At 41.0% G+C, this 24,130-nt stretch overlaps 1 protein-coding gene across 1 annotated transcript in view; it reads right to left on the reverse strand.

The window, feature by feature from the left end:
• LOC112119108 (acyloxyacyl hydrolase-like) overlaps positions 1 to 24,130 on the reverse strand; it is a 111,812-nt gene that overhangs the window by 76,118 nt on the left and 11,564 nt on the right. The window contains exons 2-5 of the mRNA XM_026663545.1: positions 22,389 to 22,484; positions 17,959 to 18,025; positions 16,183 to 16,282; positions 6,245 to 6,304 (exon numbers count right to left, since the gene is read on the reverse strand). Coding sequence (XP_026519330.1) covers positions 6,245 to 6,304; positions 16,183 to 16,282; positions 17,959 to 18,025; positions 22,389 to 22,484 — 323 coding nt within the window. The remainder of the gene's footprint in view (positions 1 to 6,244; positions 6,305 to 16,182; positions 16,283 to 17,958; positions 18,026 to 22,388; positions 22,485 to 24,130) is intronic.

Consider the following 24,130-nt stretch of genomic DNA (forward strand, 5'->3'; position numbering starts at 1 on the left):
CAATAATTCAAGGTGCTAATTGGAAAGGGTTCAGAGAAGAGCCACGGAAATGATTATAGTATTAGAAAACAGGCCTTATAGTGATAGACTCAAAGAGCTCATCTAGAAAGAAAGGGATAGATAATAGGACAGAAAATATCACGTTGCCTTTATATAAATCCATGGTACGCCCACATCTTGAATACTGTGTGCGGATGTGGTTGCCTCATCTCAAAAAAGATATATTGGAATTGGAAAAGGTTCAGAAAAGGGCAACAAAAATGATTAGGGGTATGGAACAGCTTCCGTAAAAGGAGAGATTAATAAGACTGGGACTTTTCAGCTTGGAAAGGAGATGGCTAAGGGGAGATATGATTGAGGTCTATAAAATCATGACTGGTATAGAGAAAGTAGAGAAGAAAGTGTTGTTTACTACTTCTCATAACACAAGAACTAGGAGTCACCAAATGAAATTAATAGGCAGCAGGTTTAAAACAAATAAAAGGAAGTATTTCTTCACACAACACAGTCAACCTGTGGAACTCCTTGTCAAAGGATGTTGTGAAGGCCAAGACCATAACAGGGTTCAAAAAAGAACTAGATAAATTCATGGAGGATAGATCCATCAACGGCTATTAGCCAGGATGGGCAGGAATGGTGTCCCTAGCCTCTGTTTGCCAGAAGCTGGGAATGAGCGACAGGGGATGGATCGTTTGATGATTCCCTGTTCTGTTCATTCCCTCTGGGGCACCTGGCACTGGCCACTGTCAGAAGACAGGATACTGGGCTAGATGGACCTTTGGTCTGACCCAGTAGGGCCATTCTTATGTTCTTATGTTCTTATTTAACAAAGAGAAGGTTAAGGGGTGACTTGATCATAGTCTGTAAGTATCCACATGGGGAATAAATATTTAATAATAGGCTCTTCAGCACAATCCAATGTCAGAAAATTGAAGCTAAATAAATTCAGAATGGACATAGGCCGTATATTTTTAACAGTGAGGGTAATTAACCATTGGAACAATTTACCAAGGGTCATGGTAGAGTCTCCCTCACTGACAATTTTAAAATCAAGATTGGATGGTTTTCTAAAAGATATGCTCAAGGAATTATTTGGGAGAAGTTCTCTGACGTGTGTTATGCAGGAGGTCAGACTAGCTTATCACAGATAATCCTTTCTGGGCTTGGAATCTATGAATAGGTGTAAATATCACACAATAAAGGGATACTTTAACATGCTATACCACTTACAAAGCTGAGGTTTACACACACACACCCCAACTAACTTGTGTAATTGTTTTAAACAACTTTGGAGGTGTGGATATACTGTACTTAGTTTTGTAAAAAAAAACCTTTGCACAAATATATCTGACTTTTTAAATGACTCCCCCCACCATGTAAATCTAATCCAAATGAGGAATACAAAAGCAACAGAGATTGTAAAATATTTTTTAGTACCTTAAGCTTCACTCAGGTTTTTCAGTTTCAGCCTAAGGGCTAGTCCACACTGGCAACATTAAAGCGCTGCAGGAGCAGCACTTTAACGTGGCTTGTGTAATCACGGCACAGCGAGCGCTCTTAAAAACCCACCTCCACTAGAGGTGTAGCTACCAGCATTGGAAGCGTGGCTCCCAGTGCTGGCGCACTGTCTTCACTGGCGCTTTACAGTGCTGAAACTTGCTGCGCTCAGGGGGGTGTTTTTTCACATCCCTTAGTGAGAAAGTTGCAGCGCTGTAAAGTGCCAGTGTAAACAAGCCCTAAGTCACGATGTTCTGCAGTGTGCAAAAGCCTTTGATGTTAACACAGCCACATCTGAAGTCTCTTTGGAAAGACAATCTGGTGCTTTAAATAAATTACAGTCGAATTTAAGTCCAAATTTAGCTGTAAGTAGAACAGAAACTTTCCTCCCCTCCCTTTGGTTTGTCATTTTAAAACAGCTTCAGACCAAGGCCACATTAACTTCAAAGATTTCACATACACAGCAGACATCCCACCTTGGGCAGAAGCAGCTGAGGTGATGGTTGCATTGAAGACTTTGAAGACACAAAAAAGAGATTATAGCTAGTTTTTCTATGTGTACACAATAGGTCTCCTCCCCTTGCATAGCCCATGTGCAGGCCAGCTAACAACTGAAGTACTTTCACTCAGGGGACTGCAGGGATACTTTCATCTCTGTGTCCCTAGCGAGTAGGAGATGGCTACACCCCCACAATCCCATCCCCAACATACACACACTGGCCCAGAGTACAGGGTTGGTGAACTGAGGGGAGCAGACTGCACCATCCTACAGCCTACACATACCCTGTGCACACAAGGGAACTCTCTCTGGCTCCCTTTGGGGCAATGCGGCTCCCCCTGCTCTCTATACAGGGCTGTGCTTAAAGAAACGGTATGATTTGAAATGATCTTCTATTCAGACATTTTTGAGTTGGCCAGGCAATTTCTGACAAATCTGTCTGTCTGCTGGGTCAGCTGCCATTTTGGGAAGCACACACGATGCAGCATTTTACAGAGACCACACACACAGTGCTCTCTGAAGAGTGATCTTATCTTTTGTTTTCTTCTTTGTTGTTACCCTTAATCTAAAATAAAACTCGATCAGACTGAAAGTGTATGGTTGCACTTTTTTGTGTGGAGAGTCAAAAATGATCATTAAACCCTTGGAAATTATATTAATTTTAATTAATTTGTAGCTTTAAAATATGTTTCAATAAGGATAGCTGTGAGGTAATTGCTAAAAGTATGCTAGGATTAACTACAGGATGGGCCTAACCAATTTATTAAAACATTTATTTTAATGCAATTTTGATTTGGGACCATGTAGTTGTCTGTCTTAAACAATTCATGCTCATTATTCATTGAACAGTGAATGAGAAAACTAGTATTTTGAGAAATAACTGAAAGATTGTTCATCCTGTCTCAGGGCCATCATCTGCCTAGCCCTGTTGTGATAAATGAGCCTATACATTTACCCTAATTGTGAGATCAACTGTGAAAAGTGAGTGAAAATTCATAAAAGGTCACAATAACCTATAACACCAAAATGTTGATGGGAAAAGGTCCAAACAGGAGACAGAAAGAAAGAATGAATTCAAACAAAAAGGCCAACTGGTATAACTCATGGAAACAAAGAGACATGGGACCGATAAATCAATGGACCAAAATTGGTGTGTCAGAAATTAGGCTTAATTGGTGAACAAAATGAGAGGGTGAACTGCTCTGCCCATCATTCCCTCTTGGCAGCCTTAAAAGAAAAGACAATTTTGTGGGGAAAGGAAGAAGAATTTGTCCATTAACAGCTACTGACTGGGAAATGGGCGAACCAGCAGGAGCGAGCTTTACCATCATGGCTGCCACCACCACTGTCTCCTGGGACCCAGTCACCACTGGGCTGTCTTCTTCCTAATCCTGAGACATGTCCTGACCAGACTAGGCCAGAGAGAGGGACCCAGATGACATTACCACCTCCACTAGCTGCAGCTAAATCCTGACAACCACCTGGGAGGTGAGACTTTTTCACTCCCTTTCTCCTCAGTGTGTCCTTTTCTTTCCCCACCTTATTTCTTCTCATGCCTATCCTTCTCCTTTTTCCTTCCATCTAATAAGAGTCTGGCTTAGCCAGCCAAGATTGCATATTTCATAACACTATTGTAAGCCTGTGACCAGAGAGGCAGATAAAAACAATGCCCCAAACAGCCCAATCCTGGCCCAAGTTGCCAGGTTTTGGAGTGGCTAGTAAGACTGTGTTCCATGCACGTGTTTCTTGAGCAGTGAGATTGCAAGAGAGAGTCAACACCAGAGACAGAAACTGTGTTTTCTATGTTTGCTGTTCTTTTCTCTCCCATCTTGTGTGTGTGTGTCTTGCTTTGTCTTTTAAGAAATGGGATTGGACTTTAACAGCAGCCGCAGCAACAATGGCTCCAGTCCCTCTCAACTAACCTTTTCTCTTTCCCCGACCTCCCCCTCAAGGACAGTTATCATCCTCTTTAATATCATGTAAAAGACTGTCAAAAAGTTCTCTCCAGCTAAAGGGAATGTGAGCAAGGGATGTTCTTAAAGTGAAAGCCTTGCTTAGCACTTTACATTTCAAATGCTTTAACTCTTTTCTCCTGTGTCTTTAATATACGGTTAAAATGTTTTTTCCTCCTGACACTAAGCAGGCTGAGGTCTCTGCATTACTAAACCCCAAACCTCATACAGTTTTACATTTCTACATTTCAAAATAGAAACTTCATGCAATTTGGGAGGAAATATTTGACCATCAATAATATGATATTCAATGGAAAGTATAATGAGCATGGTCCTGTTGTTGCTGCTCCACATGAGCTGAAGCCCTTATTTAGTGTATTATTTATTTCCTTGGCATCACAGTTTGGCAGTAGCCCAATGGCTAATTAGGAATCTCAATTTTCATTCCTGTGAGCAGCATCACAGTGAGGATTCAGGAAGAAACAATATCAATAATTTCTTTGCAAAGAGCAAAAAATGTTTGTTCAGTAATCAAATGCCTGAAGAAAATTGGAAGCAAACTCCATGGCTTACTTGACTCATAAAACTGAAGGCATAGCTAGCCACCAGCAAAAAAGTTGCACTTCCTTTCGCTGCTACCTATTAGAAATGGGTGCAGGGGTGTTCAGATCCAGGGATTTGGTTTAGGCCTATCTCTACTAGCCAGAGGACTGCACATGCAGAAAAGGTTGGAGTGATGGTGGGTTAGGAAGAAAAGTGTAACTGAAACACACATTGGCCAAACCGGACAGTCCCTACGTAAAAGAATAAATGGACACAAATTGGACATCAGGAATGGTAACATTCAAAAGCCAGTAGGTGAAGACTTCAATCTCCCTGGACATTCTATAACAGATTTAAAAGTAACCATTCTTGAACCAAAAAAAAGTTCAGAAACAGACTTCAAAGAGAAACAGCAGAACTACAATTCATTTGCAAACTTAACACCATTAATTTGGGCGTGAATAGGGACTGGGAGTGGCTGGCTCATTACAAAAGCAGCTTTGCCTCTCCTGGAATTGACACCTCCTCATCTATTATTGGGAGTGGACTACATCCACCCTGAACGAACTGGTCCTGTCAACACTGGTTCTCCACTTGTGAGGTACTCCCTTCTCTTCATGTGTCATTATTTAATGCCTGCATCTGTAACTTTCACTCCATGCATCTGAAGAAGTGAGGTTTTTTACACATGAAAGCTTATGCCCAAATAAATCTGTTAGTCTTTAAGGTGCCACCGGACTCCTTGTTGTTTTTGTGGATACAGACTAACACGGCTACCCCCTGATACTAGGCAGGGCTGGAGCAGCAGCAGCAGATCTGGAGACCCAGCTGGAGGAAGAGCCCTGGACAGAACTGACAGGCTCTGGAAACTTCTGCTTCTGTAAAGAAATCTAAATAGGATTTGAACCAAAGCATCTGACATCTGGCTACTGAAGCCGACTTCTAAGCACTGCAGCGTTATGGTGTTTTGTGTTTATTACCTGGATTCTTGCCACCCTTACACTCACACGGAGGCCCTATGGGGTTCAATGAGGTTACTTGTGTGAGTGAGCACTATTCAACATGAGTGATGCTGTCAGCATAGGGTTGTGCATAAACAAACGCAAACAACATAGTAATAAATAATAATGAGGCATAACGCTGCAGTAAACACTCAGATGAGGATCTGAACATGGGCACTGAGTCTGAGTTCAGGGAGCTTCTTGAACCATTATCAGGTTGGCAGGCTTAATAAAACTAATTAGAGCTCAGCAGGTTTTTATTCATATACAGTAATTCTAGCTTTTTTATTTCCCCCTCTCCTCTTTTTAAAAAAATGCTATGTATTAAGGATGGATGAATCATCGAAGAGTTAATCTAGCACCAACTGTGTGCCAGTATGGTACTGCACCAGAGCTGATGTATAAATCTGCTATACCTATTTACAGCTTGAGAGGATCTAGACTCTTTTACTTTTCATTACAGTTTTGGTCTTGCTGGCTCTATCTTTTATTTTCCCATACAGTCTCTCTGCATTTGTTTTTCATTCTGCTGTATTTTCCACCTATTTTTACACTAGATATTCTCTTTGCTCCTTCTTTATTCCTGTATTCAGTCTCACCTAACCACAGTGCAGAACCAATAAATACTAAAGTCTGAGTCAGCATTTCAAATTTATGAGGTTCAAACGGTTTTGAAATTATGCAAATTGAGGCTACCTATCCCTAATCAATGCAGTCACAACGTAAAATACCTTTTGACCCTTATTTCTTACCAGAACTGTGGAATTCCTGACAATCCTGTTTGCTTTCCTTACGGCCTTATTCAGCCCCATCTAAAACAGCAAGAGAAAAACAAAATATATCAATTTTGCATTACGTATATATTTTTCCCCAAATATTTTCTCTCTTTCTGTCATTAGTCATAGCACAAAAATGAAGGATGGATCTACAAATAAATCATTCACTACTTTTTATTGGACTAATAATCAATTATCTAATCACCATGTATGAAACTCCAGGGCATCATTTATTTTCTTAGATGAAGTCCAGCTCAGTTTAAGATTTGGGATTCATATCTTAGCTACGCTGTCTTAGTGACAGTGGACAAAATTCAACAACTCATACAGAAGTGCAATCTATTTGTTGGATGCAAGATGGCCAGAACTAGGATGTAAGGATGCAAGAACCACCCAGTCTCCAGAAAACAAATCAGTTCAGATTTGCCATCTGTCATAGCTCTGTAGTGTTCCCTGTTGGTTGAATGTGGCTCTGCCAGTACTCTTTGCCTCAGTTTCCCTCCCAGAGGTCGATCTCCTCAGCTCTCCACACACCAATTTGTGCTGGAGATGTGGCTTAGCCCTAGGGTGACCAGAGGGCAAGTGTGAAAAATTGGGATGGGGGTGGGGGGTAATAGGTGCCTATATAAGAAAAAGCCCCAAAATTGGGACTGTCCCTATAAAATTGGGACATCTGGTCACTCTACTTAGCCCTCTGGCCAAGTCACAACAAACACAACCCCCTCTGGCATACCAAAGTTGAAACTAAAAAGTCTCCACCAAACAAAAAGGTCCCTCTGCCCTTTGGGGATCCTCTTTAACGCACCCGCAGGGCCCTGTTCCCAGCCTGTTTCTAGGCTCGGTGCCTCGTGTCCTTCCTGGCTCTGGTATAGAGCTCTGGGTCCCCAGGCTGGCTCCCCTGGAATATCCTTTTCCTTACAGACCCTGGCTCAGGGCTTTCCACAGGAGCCTGTGGTTCCAACTCATGGGATCTCTCTTCCACCAAGTCTCCCTCCCTTTCCCTCTGCCTCCCCCTTCCAGAGGCATCTGGCTGTCACTCCCAGAGAACTTCCCACTTCTTCTCCCCTTATTCTCAGGGAGCAGATGGGGAGAGTCTCAGGTCTCAGATCTGCTCTCTCTCTCTCGCTCTCTCTCTGTCTCGCCCTTAGGCCTGATTCACCCAGACTCTCCTTCTTTGGTCTCTTCCCCTGCCCTTCCTACTTTGGACCCAGGTGCCCTCTTTAAATCCCTCTTAATTGGCCAAATTGGAGTGTGCTGATAAAGCACAGGTACACTGGCCCTGCTCCCTCTCAAAGGCCCAGTGTCACCCTGTGACGCAATCCACGTGCACATGTTCTAATGAGGCATTCTGTGGGTGTCCAAAAGGCAGTAAATTTACGTACACAGGGAGGAATAGCAGAACAGAGGGACAGATTGGCCAAAAAGAGGGCATGTCGAGGAGAAAAGCCTCTCCTGCATTTGTACAAGTGGGTCAAATGCAACTACACTAATATCCCTGACACTTGGCAGCAGCACACAAAGACCCACATAGCCACCCCCAATTGCAGTGGAAGTGTCACTCTTTGGAACAAGAAATATTACTGGGCCATCTATCCAACCAATCCCATTCACAAGGGAATTCACATTCATCAGGCACCATGAACTTGAATGACAGCAGTAATACAGAGGCCTGCTCATATGGCAGTAGGAGGTAATCTATGCCATGTTCTGTGAAGGTTAAATCCACATCAACACTGGCTCTCACAGCCAGGATCTGCCAAATATTCAGCAATACTATTAGGACACAGCGGGCAGTCTGGATACAAAAGGAAACAGCAAGGGGTCTAGTTTTTATCAATGTCTAGGTTCTTATCAGCAGCTCCACTAATCTGTAACACCTGCTGTGTGTAGTGTGTCACAGAGATCTGTGACTAGGCATCTGCAACATACATTGTGAAGCAAACCTGGCTTGTCAAACCTGCACTCTGACACTACACTTGGGACTACACCTAATATTAGGGCTTGATACTGAGAGTCACTGGGAGCTCATTGCATCTTTGGATCAGGCCCTTGTTTTGCTTGTTCAGCCTTGCAAAATCCAAAATCTGGTGTGCACCATTGACCACAACTAATTTATACCTGCAGTTTCATTTTACACCTATTTTGTGCCTCCCTTATAGAATCTGTCCAGATGCATTTTCTTATTTTGGTTACATTGCGCCAAAATCTTCAGTCCAGACAGACTGGCCTGAGAAAAGTGCAGAAGGAAGTGGGTAGTGGAGCAGCTGAGAAGCCACCCTCACAGCACAAAAAAATACTCTGGCCTCAGACAGTAGATCTTTCAGCCCTGCCCCCAACCCTTGCATGAATGCTGAAGCACAGAGAGACACTATGGAGTAGACCTCTGCACCATACTGTGGTGTGAAGCCTCCCCTCCCGCCCCCAACCTTTGGGAATTCTTTCCCAGTCCTTGTACAGAAGAACCACACTGGGGGTAGTTACACTCGGATATCCCTACTGATCGTGTTGACTGGGGTGTAATTGAGAATAGAATCTAAGCCACTGTAGCTAAGCTATTGGGGAACTGTTCTCCCCTCTATTGTAAACAATATTAATCCGATTTATGCAGGATACTGAGGAGAGGGTATCTCCGTTAGTGAATGACAGTGTACTCTGGAACATATTTATACTCTCTTTCCTTTATGTATGAAAATGTTGATTTTTTACCTATTAAAATGTCAATACATTAAAAAGTTTCAGTAGGGGGGAAAGGGTAGCTATATTGATGTGAGAAAGATCTTCCAAGTTTACATTTCACCGAAGTCAGAGACCCCTGTAATTGGGGTTCAGTTTTGTAAGGTGCCTTTGGAGATTGACTCTGCAGATTGCTTGCAGGACAGGCCCAGAACTTAAGACAAATTTGTGAACTTTCATAAGAGCAACATCTTAATACCCACCCTTTATACAACTTACTTTTTAAATAATACTCTTCCACAACAATTACAATGAATCCCATGTGTTGTTCTGCTTTTATTAGGCCATCTTTGATAACCAGTCATATCAGTCAGGGGCACATTCTCCTGATCCCCTCAGCCTTTGTCATTCGCGTTTGGAATGAAAGAGCTGAGCATATGCCCCACTAACCTTGCTGTGGAAGGAATCCCTGCCTTCTTTCTGTGAATTATAAGAATCAGTGAACTAAGAAATCAATTAATGTTGAACAGTTTTCAAACTGAAAGGAAAATTATACTATCAGATCACAACTGTGTGAGTGCTTTGCTGCTGATCAAAATGGTTAGTCAGGACAAACTGCTCCTTTTGACTATGCCCTATCAATCCCTCTTACAATCACCATAAGAACATAATTGCTAGCTTTAAATCCACTGGGCTTGAAGGCTCAGTAGAAAAGTTCAATGCAAGTTTATATTTATCTGGACGGAGTTATAGAAATCCAGTGTGGGGAAAAGCATCCTTGGCCAAGCAGCAGATTTAAAACACTAGAAAAAACAAGTGATGTTGCCATACTGAGTGGCTGGGATGCTAGACTGGATTTTTAAGCAGCATATATTTGCATTTCAAGAAACGACCATCAACATTTTTGCTGGAGATAAAATTCAGCTTATCATTATACTTGATGTAGATACTGATCAAAGCAAAATTAATTAACTCAGAAATTTAAGGGTCAAAAATTAAAGGCAAACAATATGAGGAATAATTAAGTATAAGAATAACTATCAGAAGACTCTCTCTCAAAGCAAAGGTTGTTCTTTGTGTAGATTTTTCTAGGCAACATTATTCTGCCTACAGCATGAGCACTATGGTGCTTTTATTCTAAGACAATCTTTAAAAAATATTGGTTGTAGCGTATAACAAGTACACAAGAGGTGCCAATAAGGAGCCATGATAATGTTGCCCAGTTTCTTCCCATTGGCCAAATTCTGTCCTCAAATACATACATGCATCTCCCATTTGCAATAGTTATTCTGAATAAATATTGCCACTAGAATGCACCCAATTTCTTTCAGCAGATTTCGGCCTGTTAATCCCCTGACCCTCGTGTCATAACTATAAAGGGAAGGGTAACAGCTCTCCTGTGTATAGTACTATAAAATCCCTCCTGGCCAGAGACTCCAAAATCCTTTTACCTGTAAAGGGTTAAGAAGCTCGGGTAACCTGGCTGACACCTGACCCAAACAACCAATAAGGGGACAAGATACTTTCAAATCTTGGAGGGGGAAAGGCTTTGGTGTGCTCTTTGTTTAAGGTTGTTGTTCGCTCTTGGGACTGAGAGGGACCAGACATCAATCCAGGTTCTCCCCATCTTTCTAAACAAGTCTCTCATATTTCAAACTTGTAAGTAAAAAGCCAGGCAAGGCGTCTTAGTTTTACTTTGTTTTCTCAACTTGTAAATGTACCTTTTACTAGAGTGTTTATCTTTGTTTGCTGTACTTTGAACCTAAGACAGAGGGGGGTCCTCTGAGCTCTTTAAGTTTGATTACCCTGTAAAGTTATTTTCCATACTGATTTTACAGAGATAATTTTTACCTTTTTCTTTAATTAAAAGCCTTCTTTTTAAGAACCTGATTGATTTCTCCTTGTTTTAAGATCCAAGGGGGTTTGGATCTGTATTCACCAGGAGTTGGTGAAAGGAAGGAGGGGGGAAGGGTCAATTTCTCCTTGTTTTAAGATCCAAGGAGTTTGGATCTGTATTCACCAGGGAATTGGTGAGAGGTTTCTAAAAGCTTCCCAGGGAAGGGAATGGTGGCAGCGGACCAGAACTAAGCTGGTAGTTAAGCTTAGAAGTCCTCATGCAGGCCCCCACACTTGTACCCTAAAGTTCAAAGTGGGCATACAGCCTTGACACCTCGTTTTATATGGGAAAAACTGTCTTTCCACAAAATGCTGAGTCCAGTTGTCCTCTGTCTACTCTGATTATGGAAGTTACTGCAGCCTTGTGTGTGGTGGGGTAGCAGGGGGAGTCGAGGATAGGCTCCATGTTTATGGTGGTGGCAATAGTTTCTTTTGGAGGAGACGGTGGTTTTGTGTTCTCTGGATTAAAGGTTTTGTGTCACTTTTTTGTAAGAGCAGAGAATTGCCATGGTGTCCTTTCCTTTTCTTGCCCTATGCACTTTTGCTGTATTATGTAGCATGCCGTATGCCAGTCGCCTTCCTAAGTACCGCCCTCTCACCTGGGAAGAGTCTGCACTTCAGTGTGACTGTGAAGTGCTTTGGGATTCTGCTTGAGGGAAGCTGTGTACATATTATACACACACACACACACACACATATATACATATACATATGTGTGTGTGTGTGTGCGCACCCGCGCTCTTTGCTAACTCCACACTTATGGTAGTAATGACAGGTATCAACAAAAGTGGAGAACCACCTGGGGAACGAACTACTTTTTTCTTTGTGGTTTTTGTGTTTCATTTATTTCCAACAAGTTGTAGCTAAGTGAGGTGGAGCAGGAATGAGTTACTGCTCAAACTGTGCACTCTCTGTTAGGCTTCACCCAGAGTTCAGAGGCATTCAGATCAAGGGGCTTGGATCAGTCCCACCCCTAACTATAACAATTCACACTTACACCTGAGGAGATAGGTGAACAAGTAAAGAAGATTTTGTGGGACATTTTTGTGTTTTGCTCTGTTTAATATTTGCTTCTTTCATATACATTTGATTTCCTCTTAGCATGTCAAGTCTGAAACTCTGAGAACTAGCCACAAACTAAGTGAGAATGTCCTCGCCAGAACACATATAAAAGTTCTCTCTCCACTTGAGTGATTTGTATTCCTAGTGATTTGGGTAGTCTGGATACTGAATCAGGTACAATCCAGAATTTCTCTCGTGGACAGAAGCAGGGTGCACACAAGGATCTGAAGTTGCCTGAAACAATCAAACACTACAGCTTGCAGAGTAACCTGTTTCCATTAATTTCTTTGTTCTTATCTATCCTTTGCATCAGGTCCCTGTTTCACTTATGTATCGACACGCCAATGGGCCACAGAGTTTCCATTCCAATACAAATGACAGGCTACGTTGTTGGTCTCATTCACCTGTCAAAAAATTCTGTTAAGTCAGAATCACTTAACTCCCTTCAATATTATTGAGATTTCTGGCAAATCAATCTGTGTCACTTGGAGAAGGAGTAATAATTATAGTATTCAGATCAGAAGTGTGAGGCCAGGTCTACTCTCGAAACTTTTGTTGGTACAATAATGTCAATTAGGGGTATGATTTTTTTTTGCAACGTTTCTATACTGGAAAAAGTCCTAGTGTAAATACTATTATACTGGCATAAAAGTGCTTTTGATAGAATAGCTTATTTCACTGGGGGAACTGGTACTAGCTATACCATCAAAAGCACTTTTATGCTAGTATAAGTTGCATCTACAAGAGGAAGGTTTCTGGTACAGCTAAACTGGCAAACCTTTTCTAGTATTGCCTATACTTAATTCTCAAAGACCAAGAACCCTGACAAGCAATGTTGGATAAAGACACTGAGCTGCAGTGGATGCAGACATGAAACATTTTAAAAGCAGTGCTGGAAAGCAGACAAAGAGTCCCTCACAACATACTACTAAGCTTTAATTTACACCATCACTTGGTTCCTAAGTATGTAAGTTTTATGAACTTAGAATGGCTAACCCATCAGTAAGTGGGTGTAGATAAGTCTACACCACAGCTTGCGTATTTCCTCCGACTTTGATCCATATTGCTTTCACCAAGTCAAAAAAGAATAATGGATACCAGATCCTAAGAGCCCATTCTCCTCACAGGCCTCACAATACAGATTTGCTACAGGGCTGCTAAAGTATTCTCTGAAATGTACAATAATGAATGGATGGGCATGGAATCCTCTTGTTTTCACAGTATATAACTAAGATAAGGAGATTTCCAAAAGACAGCACGGGGCTTTAGACAGTCATCTCCTATTTTAATAGGGACTCAGTGTCAAAATCCCTTGAGCAGCTTTGAAAAGCATGCCACCTTCCCCTTCTCTCTCCCCCAGTTCCACTACATAGAGTAAATGGGTAGTTCCCCCGCACAATCACTCCATGGCCATCCACCCACACAGAGTTGGTTCCACTGTTCTGGGACATTCTACAGCTCCTGCTCTGCTAAGTGAATTTCACGCTTCATGAAGAAAGCAGTATTTTTAATCATAATTATCTGAGTCTCCTATAATAATCAGGGAGCATTAATGGCTACAGGAGGGTTAGCACAAAATTTAATTTATGTTAATTTGTTGGAACAGTGAGTTTTATTTGCGGAGCACATGTGCCCTTGGTACAGCAACATGTTTATTTATAAATATCAACATTACCAAAAATGAAAATTATTGATTGAAAAAACTGTTAAACATCAAAGTGCCATTAATATTTGTTGTCATAAAGGTAATTAAAAACAAAAATTATGCTGTCCTATAAAGAAAAGCAACTACATATTTATTGCATTCACTTTGCCAGTACAAATATTGCACTAACCCTGGGAAAGCGTGCATCCAAATGCATAAATGATGTACCTGAAAATCAGTAGAGTTGAACGAAACAGTCATTAGTATTAAAATCATGTTCAAACACTTGGCAGGGAACTTAGCCAACATTTGCACACTCATATAACTGAAATGATCAATCAAACTACAAACTGAAGGAGCAAATGTGAGGTAAACTGGGTTTTATGCATCTGAGTCCCTGACTGCATATTAAAGTTTTCACCCACAATTCGTCTTTAAGCAGTGTTACTTGTCACAGAATTACCGTGGGCAATTTATCAGCCATTAGAGCACGGTTTCTAAATGAAACACCTTCCCCTCCTCCATTCGGTAGTTTCTTGGGGCATCCAAATAGTTAAAGATTCAGGGGAAAAGTTCGGGAGGAAAAACCTCTTTGTTAATTGATCTGCCTAGCTGGTGATGAGAGACAAATGGAGTCTATCAGAAAGAGTAATAGCAAACACCGATGAGCTGGAGAGGATTTGCATGAGCCCCAAAATAACACTGGGCTGGGCCAAATCTTGACTTTTAAGAAAAGTTTCCAGCCATTTTGTTTGACGATTTAGTCTGAAAAATGTAATCAATGTGAACAGCTCTCTAGGGTTGGAAGAGGCAGGCAGAAGGGTTCCACTTCTGCTGTAGGAGACTGGTGGGGGTGAACCAAATATCAAATATGCAGACACACAGGATGAAGTCTTGGCCTTATTGAAGTCAATGGGAGGATAGCCATTGACTTCAATGGGTCAGATTTCATCCCACACACTTATTTATACAAAAAGTCAGTTAAATGTGGGTGTATCCCAAAATCACCCCTCCCAGAGTTCTTAGGCTGACTCTCTGCATAGCAGTGTGAAAATGGTGGACAGGGATACATTATTTTAGGTGGAGGGAGTGGCAAAATATACTGTGGCCATATTGGCTTGTTAAAATTTTTAGCCTTCTCTGAGGCTGGAACTAACCCAACTGCTGCTGGCTCAGGGGTAGGTACAGTCTTTAGGTACAGCCCTAGGGTATACGGTGCACTATGCTTTCGGAGACACTTCTCTGCTCTCTTTAGTTCACTCCTGCTTTCCCCTTGTTCCAGAGGGTAGGTGTTTGCTGCTGACCTAGGTCCAAGGTAGTCTTGCTCATGCAGAGGTCCGAGGGAAGCTCTTGCTCCTCCTTCCTCCCCTGTACAGGCACACCATCCAGATAAAAATCTAGACCACTACAGGTGCATCAACTATTGCCCCGGCACCTTCTGGAAGGGAACTGCCCTTCTGCCTGCCCCACCAATGTTGCTAGGAGTGCATAGAGGATGCACCACATAGTCCCTCCCTACCCACTGCTCCTGGAACACACAAGAAAGAAGGAAGCAGGGCCAAACTGCTGCTGCAGCACTATCACTAACCCTGCAGCTACTGACACCACCATTGCTGCTGTGAGTGCTGGGGAGGGGAAAGCCCAGTGATCCAGGAGATACTGGGGCAGGTGCCGGGGTGGAAGCAACGGTGGATTTATTTGTAGAGAAGAGTATGGGACTGGTGGATTTTTGGAGGAAGGCAGGAGGAGTATAGGATTGATGCAGTTTGTGGAAAGGTGGAAGGGGTATTTTACCCAAAGAACAAGTTGTCAGCAGAGTCAGGATATTATTGAAGGAACCACTTTGATAAAGTCTTGGCAGCACAGCACCGGAGCTGAATGAGGTTGCCCCTCTCTCCTCTATTTTCCCCCTTCTAAACAGCAACAGAATTAAAGCCAGCTTGCTTCTTCTGGACTTGATTCAAAGCCCACTGAAGCCAATAGAAAGGCTCCGATTGACTTTAGTGGGCGTTGGATCAGAGACCACGCACAACATTTCACTCAGATTTAGATTTCTGAATTCTGTCCAAGGTTCTATAGATTTTCAAAAACAGCTGCCTAAATATATGGATTGATTTTCAATTGTGCTGAGCAACCCAATATATCTCACAGATGACAATGGAACATGGGCATGCTTAGCACCTTTGAAAAATCAAACCATTTCTATTTAGGTGCTTAAATATGCATGTAAGTACCTAACTTTGGGCATCTAAGTTTGAAAGTTTGGGTTTGTGTATGTGTGTATTAGTTTTTTACTTTAAAAACTGGATGTTTACTTATATATAACATGAAACCCAGGAATTTTACTCATTCTAGGGCAAATACACTCACACACAATGGTGCATGAGAATTTATCTCTAAGATTCCCACTGTGATAAATGGAGACTGATAACCATACATCTGGTACTACAGACAGCAGGATCACACATAGTACGCATGTACCCTTTATTCTACTGAAAGCTTTCTGGAACTGTCCATATTTAAAGTATTTCTGCTTGCAATTCAGTGCATCAAGATTGCAAACGTCTTTCTTTCTATTGTACAATTCAAGTTTATCAGACCTCTACACTGTAATTTCAGAAATCCAAGCATAACTTACCTTTGGAGGAGGGTACAAATGACAAAACGGTTGTCCTGCATTCTGTTTACACAGCTTAATGGAATGGCATACCACATCAGCATTCATTTTATACTTTAACCTAAAGGGAAATGGTGCACAACAAAGACCATTAAGCTCTCCTGGGTATTAGGAAATATAAACTACTGCAATGGAAGGATGAGTATGCAGAATACTAAGACCCTTAACTTATTTTATAATGGTCTTTAAGCTCAGCTCAGTGTAGCTGCCTGAACATAATTATTTTCTGCCATTGCATTTTACTCAGCATTTAAAACCAGATTCCAGGGCGAAGAAGCCCTGAGCTTTACATACTGCCCCATAATCAAATATATTATAACTGTACTCATTTTCAAGCAACCATACACGTGACAAAGATTTAAAGGATAAAGTTAATCCAGATGCAATTTGGCTAGTACAAATTTTCAGTCCCTGACTCAACAAAATAACTAGAAATCCTTCAAACCTCTAGTCAGATACAAGTGCCAAGAGTGTTTCCTTCTTTTGGGACAAACCTCTGGGTTTATAGAGAATTAAATCAAGATGTTTGATTACTGAACTACTTAGCTCTGTAGCATGGTTTCCAGGCTAGATTTAAAAAAAAAAAAAAAAACCCAAAGGAAGTAAAAAAAAAAAAAAAAAAAAATTTAAATAAAAAAAAAAAAAAAAAAGAAAAAAGGTTAAAAAAAAAAAATAAAAAAAAAAAAAAAAAGCCCTAAGGAAGTAGAAAGTAAAGCAAACATTCATTTAATTAATTTGAGAACTTGCAAAGAGGAATAAATGATCTACATTTATTTTTAAAGGAATTTAAATTGCTTTGTGGGGCTCCCAAGTGCTCAAATCAAGGTCAAGGGCTGGAAGCAAGTAGAGGATGACAGTTAGAAAGCCCATTAAGGTAAAAAAAGGAAGCTAGGGAACAAGAGATTAAAATAGTATGACCCTTATATGATCTCCCCCACACACCATTGGTTCAAGAAATTTCTTCCACAGCCAAATGGACTGAATTTCAAAAGGTAACGAAGACAGGTGGACCTGGTTTGAGATTTACAGATGTAAAGGTCTATAAAAATGCTTAGTAGTAGCAGCTAGCAATAGTATTTATTAATTCATTCAGGTACAGCTGTATGGGACCGGAGCATAGGTGGTCTGGCCTAGAGGGCACAGCCAGGCTGAGGTCTGCTCACCAGGAACAGTAGTTGCTAGCCAGGAGCTGGAGGAAGCACAAGCAAGCAGGTTCCATAAGCAAATGTCAGGGTCAGAGTCAGACTGGACTAGGAGACAGGAGATCTTGAGATCAAGGAAAATCTGGTGTTGCAGCAGGCCAAAGTCTGTATGGTTGCCCAGACAACTTTCCTGGGGTTAATTAGACTGCTTGGCCAATCAGAGGTTCCTCGGGGTATCGTCACTCTGAGTCTTTTGGGTGGCACTTCCTGCGGCGCCTATTCTCCATTGTGCTACCTGGCTGTGCCTCTGCCTGGCCTCCAGGGGTGCTGTGGGACTATCAGCCATCCCAGTCTCTGCAGACCTGGTTTTAGTCCCTGGGTCCTTACAACAGCTAACTTCAGTCTATTGCCAAAACTACCTAATCAAGTGTCTCTCTGGAACACCATATATATATAAAAGAGTTATACTCACTCTCATACTAATGGGACTTGAAGAGTGAACCCTCACACTTCACACTGACAATACATCAGTACATTAAAAACCAAAAACAATCCTTCAAAACAAGCAAACTTTAGATGAAAAATTAGTACTTACAGTTTAATTAGTTCTGGTCCATAAAGCTCAGCTACCAAATAACAGATGCCTTGCAAGTTCAGTATTTCTGGAAAACATAGATTTTTGAAACAATGGGGAACATAATTAAAGATAGTTTTACAAACTCATGAAACACAGCAGGATTTGCTTTATCAATGTAAATATCAGGTTATTTTAGAGAAAGGCATGTGCTCAGTCAGTGGTTTGAGCACATGACTGTGAACCAGAAAATTCTTCTAACCAAAGCTCTGACTCTTTGTGTGTCAGTAGGTGAGTCATACAGAACTATTGTGAGAATTAATGTTTGTTAAGTGCATTGATGATGAATAGCATAATGTAAGTGCTAAGAATTATCAAAATATTTATTATAGAGCATCTTCTAAGCAGTTTAAGGACAAAGCACTTGTTATCCTATATTGTAGCTCAAAAAGAAAGCAAAACAGATAAATCAATGTGCAGAAAACGATGCATGAGTTCATATTACTGCTGGAATTACTTAGTGTCTTCAAGTGTTTATGCAGGTAAAAAACTCATCTCTAGTATAGAAATAATTTTGCAATGAATAACAGAAGGAGTAATTATACTTTGGCAAATAGCTATCGTGTTCCTTTTTCCTTTCATCTTTCACATTACTATGGCCTTTCTAAATACTGACTAAAACCTCATTCTTTTAAGTTGAATGAATAAGGATACACATAGAAATACAGTTTATAAAAAAAAACTTTAGCAACATATTTACTGAAAAAGACAAGTACTTGGACTATCTTCTTAGCCTTGAGGGAAAAGCGGTGCACTGCTGTGAGAGAAACCTGAGTTTGAATCCAGTTACAATCTAATACTAGGGTCTGATCTTGTAGTTCTGTGGAGGAATGGGAGTATTCCCTGCATATAATTGGACTCAGACCTGATTCAGCAAAGCACTTGAACATATTGTTAAATGCATCTCTGTTCAGTACAGCACTTAAGCATGTGCCTAACTTTAACCACATGCTTAAGAGCTGTGCTGAACAGGGCTGTACTACTCAATTGGGGCTGTTATGCCAACCAGTCTCCTGTATCTTGTAATCAACAACTGGATATCAGTTTTTGCTTATTAATAAGCAGTGAAGCACGACTCATAGCCAGACATTAAAATATAGGTGCATTTACACAGGTATCTATATGGTGAATGTGGCAAAATACAGAAGCAAGAATAAAGCCCACAACTCCTAGGACTCCAGAAAGTAGCTATGTCCAAGTCTCCAGTCACCTCCCCCTTAAACACTGTCCCCAAACTCCTATGTATCTCTGTCCCGTCCGTCTTAATGTGCCCAAATAAACACTTAGGATCCACCAATCAAAGTAGTTATCCTTCCTCACCCAATCAGATGAATCAGAACCAACATCCAGCTGGAGTGGTCTATTCTGAGGTTCTTCCCCAGACAAAAAGGATTTCCTTCCAAAACACCGCTAGGTTTTAAGACAGCAGCGGATCTGACTCTCCTCTCACTCCCACCAGAGTAAATCAGGAATAATTCCACTGATGTGAACGGAGTGACACCAGTGTAAAACCTGCATAAGTGAAAGGAGAACCAGGCCCCAAAGGTTTAACAATCTAGCTGTGAGTGCATAAATTAAATACCCAACTACCTCTTAATGATAAGGTGTTGCTGATAGCTGCAGGAGTTACTATAGCTTACCCTTCTTATCCCAGGTTAAATATTTTATTTCAATCAAGTTACTAGCCTCATTTATTTGCCTCCTTTGCCACATAATTTCTTTCGATTGGATTTTTATAATCAAACTGCTGGTTAAAAATGGGTCTCCTGACCAGAATTAGATTTTGCTATTCCCCTCCTGAAAGGGCACATGCAGTGGATGGCAACAGTCCCGTGTCTGCTCTCATCACTGATTAAAATACCCTTGGTAAAGCTAGCCAGCAAGCCAGCTGGCTCTTTGAAGTGTCCTGTAAGAGAAAATAGCTGGCTTCCCCAACATCTCCCACGGTGGACAAAAGCTGACAGCATCCTCTAATGTTTCCCATTGAGGAGACAAGCCAGCAGGTTTGTACAATGTCTCTTGCCCAAGAAGAGATAACTGGTTGGCTCAACCTCGCTAGCCGCTAGGAGGAGGGGTTGGTTTGGCTTGCCATCAACTCTAGAAAGTAGACATTGGGGAGCTGGCTAGCTAGAGCCATTTCTATGCACAAAATTCCTTATGAGCATAAGAATCTCAGCATATAAATATCCAGTGGCATAACAAAACAAATAATGGCTGGCTCCAGGGGGAATAGCAATAACATAAAACTGCCCTAGGGTAAATATAGTCTTCTTGGATTGTACATATTACATTCAGCATTTGGCTTCAGGCAATATACCACAACCTCTGACCAATATTTTATATTTATGTCCGCAGAGTCAGTCAGTATTTGTACTTACACACATCTCCTGCTGTGCTGTATGCACACAGATACAAAGAGAAGAATACACAGAAGTCTTTTTTATCGAAACAAGCCTTGCTAGGGGAAAGAGGTTCAAGTAAAAAATGCTTATTTTAAGAGGGTGAAGAATATTGACCTTAAAGGAAGTTAGATTAGGCCAACAGAAACCACAAGTTCCCTTTAGTTCCTCTAAAAACCTAATTGTTGTACACTGGTTTTGTTTTTGTTATTCACATGAGGCTCTTCAGGCATATATATAATAATAGAATTGCTCCTTCAGCGTAAATGGTACCTTTTTCCTCAACAGCTCTGCTCCCTGTGTGCATTCAAAATAATATCTATTGACTTGAGTGATAAAAGGAAGTTGTTACTACTTTTTACTCTTGTTAGCTCTGCAGAGCCTATACATCTAGAAGAGAGAGGGCTGGATTGCATTCTGGCTCATGCATCATCCACAGAATTGTTAACTAATTTCTAGTTCCAGGTCAAACTTTTCCCTCAAGGAATAGCAATAGCTTCCATGTGTCTCACTGAAGATAATGAGGTTGCACAGATGTAACTTGAAGGGATGATGGGGTTATATACATACAGAGGAGGGCAGAATTTTGCCTGTAGAATTTTTACCCTTGCAATGATGTATAGACCAGAAAGAATGCAACTTGACCTTCAGAGTGGAGGGCAAGTTTACAAGTCTGGCAGTTAAAAATAAATTTCATCACTTGTACACTGAACAAATTTGAAATAGATTCACTGTGTGAAAATAAACACTGAACCATAGTGTGTCATTTTTACAGAGCCTTTTTTTTTAAGAAGAAAACCATAGTTTAACAGCAGTATTAGGGTTTATAATTGAAGCTCTATCGTTATCTGCCTATGATGTAAAAAATGAAAATATGTCTCATGGAACAGGAACTGACTGACCATCATTTGACTCAGTGAATGACCTCTAGCAAACCCTTCTCCACACCTCAGAAAGGATAGAATTATTATTCTACATGCATCCTCCATGAAATTAGGGACTAAAGAGCAAGACATTAGTTTTTCAGAGATGGAATTAATAAGATACCGTATAAAAAACTCTTTAATGAAAAATCCTAAACTGTCTTTTTAAATTCATGAAGTTAGAGACAGCATCAACTTTAGATTCATCGATTCCAAGGCCAGAGGGGACCATTGTGATCATCTGATCTGCCCTTCGGTATAATACAGGCCAGAGAACTTCCCCAAAATAATTCTTAGAACAGATCTTTTAGAAACACATCCAATCTTGATTTTAAAATGGTCAGTGATGGAGAATCTGCCATGACCCTTGAGGGGTAGCTCTCCTGCCTGCCTTTTGTGAACAGCACCTCTCCCCCTTCTCTCCTCGGCAGCACAGCACCTGCCTGACCTTGTTTAGGCCTTGGCCGCCCATGCAAGGCAGCAGATTTGCAGGGCTAGATACGCCATCAGCATGCTGCGGATTGTGTTACTGTTGCACCAGTGCAGCTCCTGGGTTACGTTTTGGATGGGGGAGTGAGGTACTGTTCCCTACCAGCACCATGGCATACATCTAGTCAATTTTAAAAAGTTACTTTAAAGTAATTGAATGTCTTACACCTGGCCCTTCAGTCCCTCTGCCAGTTTTTGTGACTTTACAACAACAGTTTCCTATTTCTGAAAATGTTTTCATCTTCCCAGTTGCTATGTAAAGACTCGCACAAATGTAAGGGGAAACTGACTGAATATACAGTGAAACTGGCTATTCTTAAAGTGCTGACAAATATACAAAGTAAACAAACTGGGGGTATTATATGCAAGTATCTTTGGGGTGAAATTCTGGCTCCACTAAAGTCAGTGGGAGTTGTCACTGACTTTAATGAGCCACAGTTTCACCCTTGATATCTTTCACATACACTATTCGTAGATGGTGTTACAATAGTGAGTAAAACATTTTCAGATTCAAGTGAATTTTTAATTAACAGTGAAATACAGTGGTACCAGCATAACATATGGTGTATTTGATATTTACCAGGTAGATAGTTGCAGAGTCTCTCTATTGCTTCTTTTGCTGTACAGTTGTGAAACATTGCAAGCTGTTCAATTACTGATACCACAAGCACACATCCTGCAAACAAGCAAAACAAAGAGCTCACTATCTCATACATATGACAGGATTAAATAGAGTGTCTATAAAGCCAAGTGGACATGAACCAGTGGGCGTTTTGTTTTTTGAGATGTTACATGGCTGATAATATTTCTGGGGGAAAAAACCCACTATATTTCTAACTTTTATTAAAACAGTGCTACTTATCAAGCCAGAGGTTGGATGCAATTGGTAGATGAATGCACAAAACATCCTACATTTTATATAGCCATATTTAGATCTGGTCAAGACTCCCATCAAATCTGACATTTCAAAATTTGTTTTAATTCTGAATTAGAAGAAAACCATAAATTTCCTGGAACAAAAACTTTCTGAAAACAAAATTCATTCCAATAAAATCAAGATGTTTTGATCCAAACTTTGATTTTTGTATGTTATATCATAACAGCATATAAAATAAATTTATAAAAAAACACGCTGAAATAAAATATCAAAATGTTTCATTCTGATAATGTAGAAATGCTTTTATATCAATTTTTTTTAAATTTTGCCAAAATCTACATGTTCCAGCAGAAAGTTAAGATTTCTACAAAATGGTATTTTCCAATAGAAAAATATTTTGTTAGAAATTTTTAACTAGCTGTAGCCACACTGGTGAGAAACACCGTACAAACAAACAATTTTCTAGGTTTGATACTTGTCCCTAGTGTGAACCCACCTGCACCTAAGAAACAAACTGAGGAAGGAAAAAAAATCTTCTAGAGATCCAATACTATTCCAACAGACAGTATTGTAATCAGCATCTTGGCACTTTGCACATAGCTGGCAATCACATGCCCATGGTTGATTCACGTAACTGTTACATCTTCACAGCATGCACCAGGACAGAAGTAGGCAAAAGCTGAAGGACAAAAAACTCCTGCATGACTGTAGATTAGAAATCACCAACCGCAAATATAACACATCAAACAAAACACTCCAGTGACAACATGGCATAGTCCTGCACAGGATCTCCATGGGAGTCAATGGAGGTTCCGCACACAGAGGACTTGCAAGAGCAGGCCCCGAGACAGCAAAATAAACATTTGCTAAGGCCGAAATATTTCCTAAATTCACCACGCTCCCTTTATGTGGTTATACATGGGTCACTTTCTGAGCTCTGGTAAGCACAGGGATTGCTCGTTGCTGCTCCAGCCCTGAGCAAGCGGGAACACAGCCTTGCCTCCACTGAACCAGACAGCAGAGCAAGGCTGGTGCACTAGGGGAAATGGCAGAGAATGAGGGAAGAGGTTCTATTTAATCCCAACAGAGCACATTTCATTCTCCTTGTGTGCAAGGGGCAGCACTGGAGAGCTGTGCCTTTGAGAGGTCGAGGTGTCTCTGGTGCTCCTCGTGGGGTGGCTCCACATTGGCCCCTGCACAGAGCTGTTGCTCAAAAGTCAAACATAGCTCCATATAAAACTGGGGTACCTGTCACCGGATCTCCCTTCAGTGAGGCTATGGGGTGAGAGATCTGCAATTTTATAAAGGAGCCATGTTAGATGATGCAAAGTCTTAATAGGCAGCAGGTTTAAAACAAATAAAAGGAAGTATTTCTTCACACAACACACAGTCAACCTGTGGAACTCTTTGCCAGAGGATGTTGAGAAGACCAAGACTATAACAGG

The sequence above is a fragment of the Terrapene carolina genome, unplaced genomic scaffold, assembly GCF_002925995.2.
Source record: "Terrapene carolina triunguis isolate 2854851 unplaced genomic scaffold, T_m_triunguis-2.0 Scaffold33723, whole genome shotgun sequence".
Taxonomy (NCBI): Eukaryota; Metazoa; Chordata; order Testudines; family Emydidae; genus Terrapene; species Terrapene triunguis.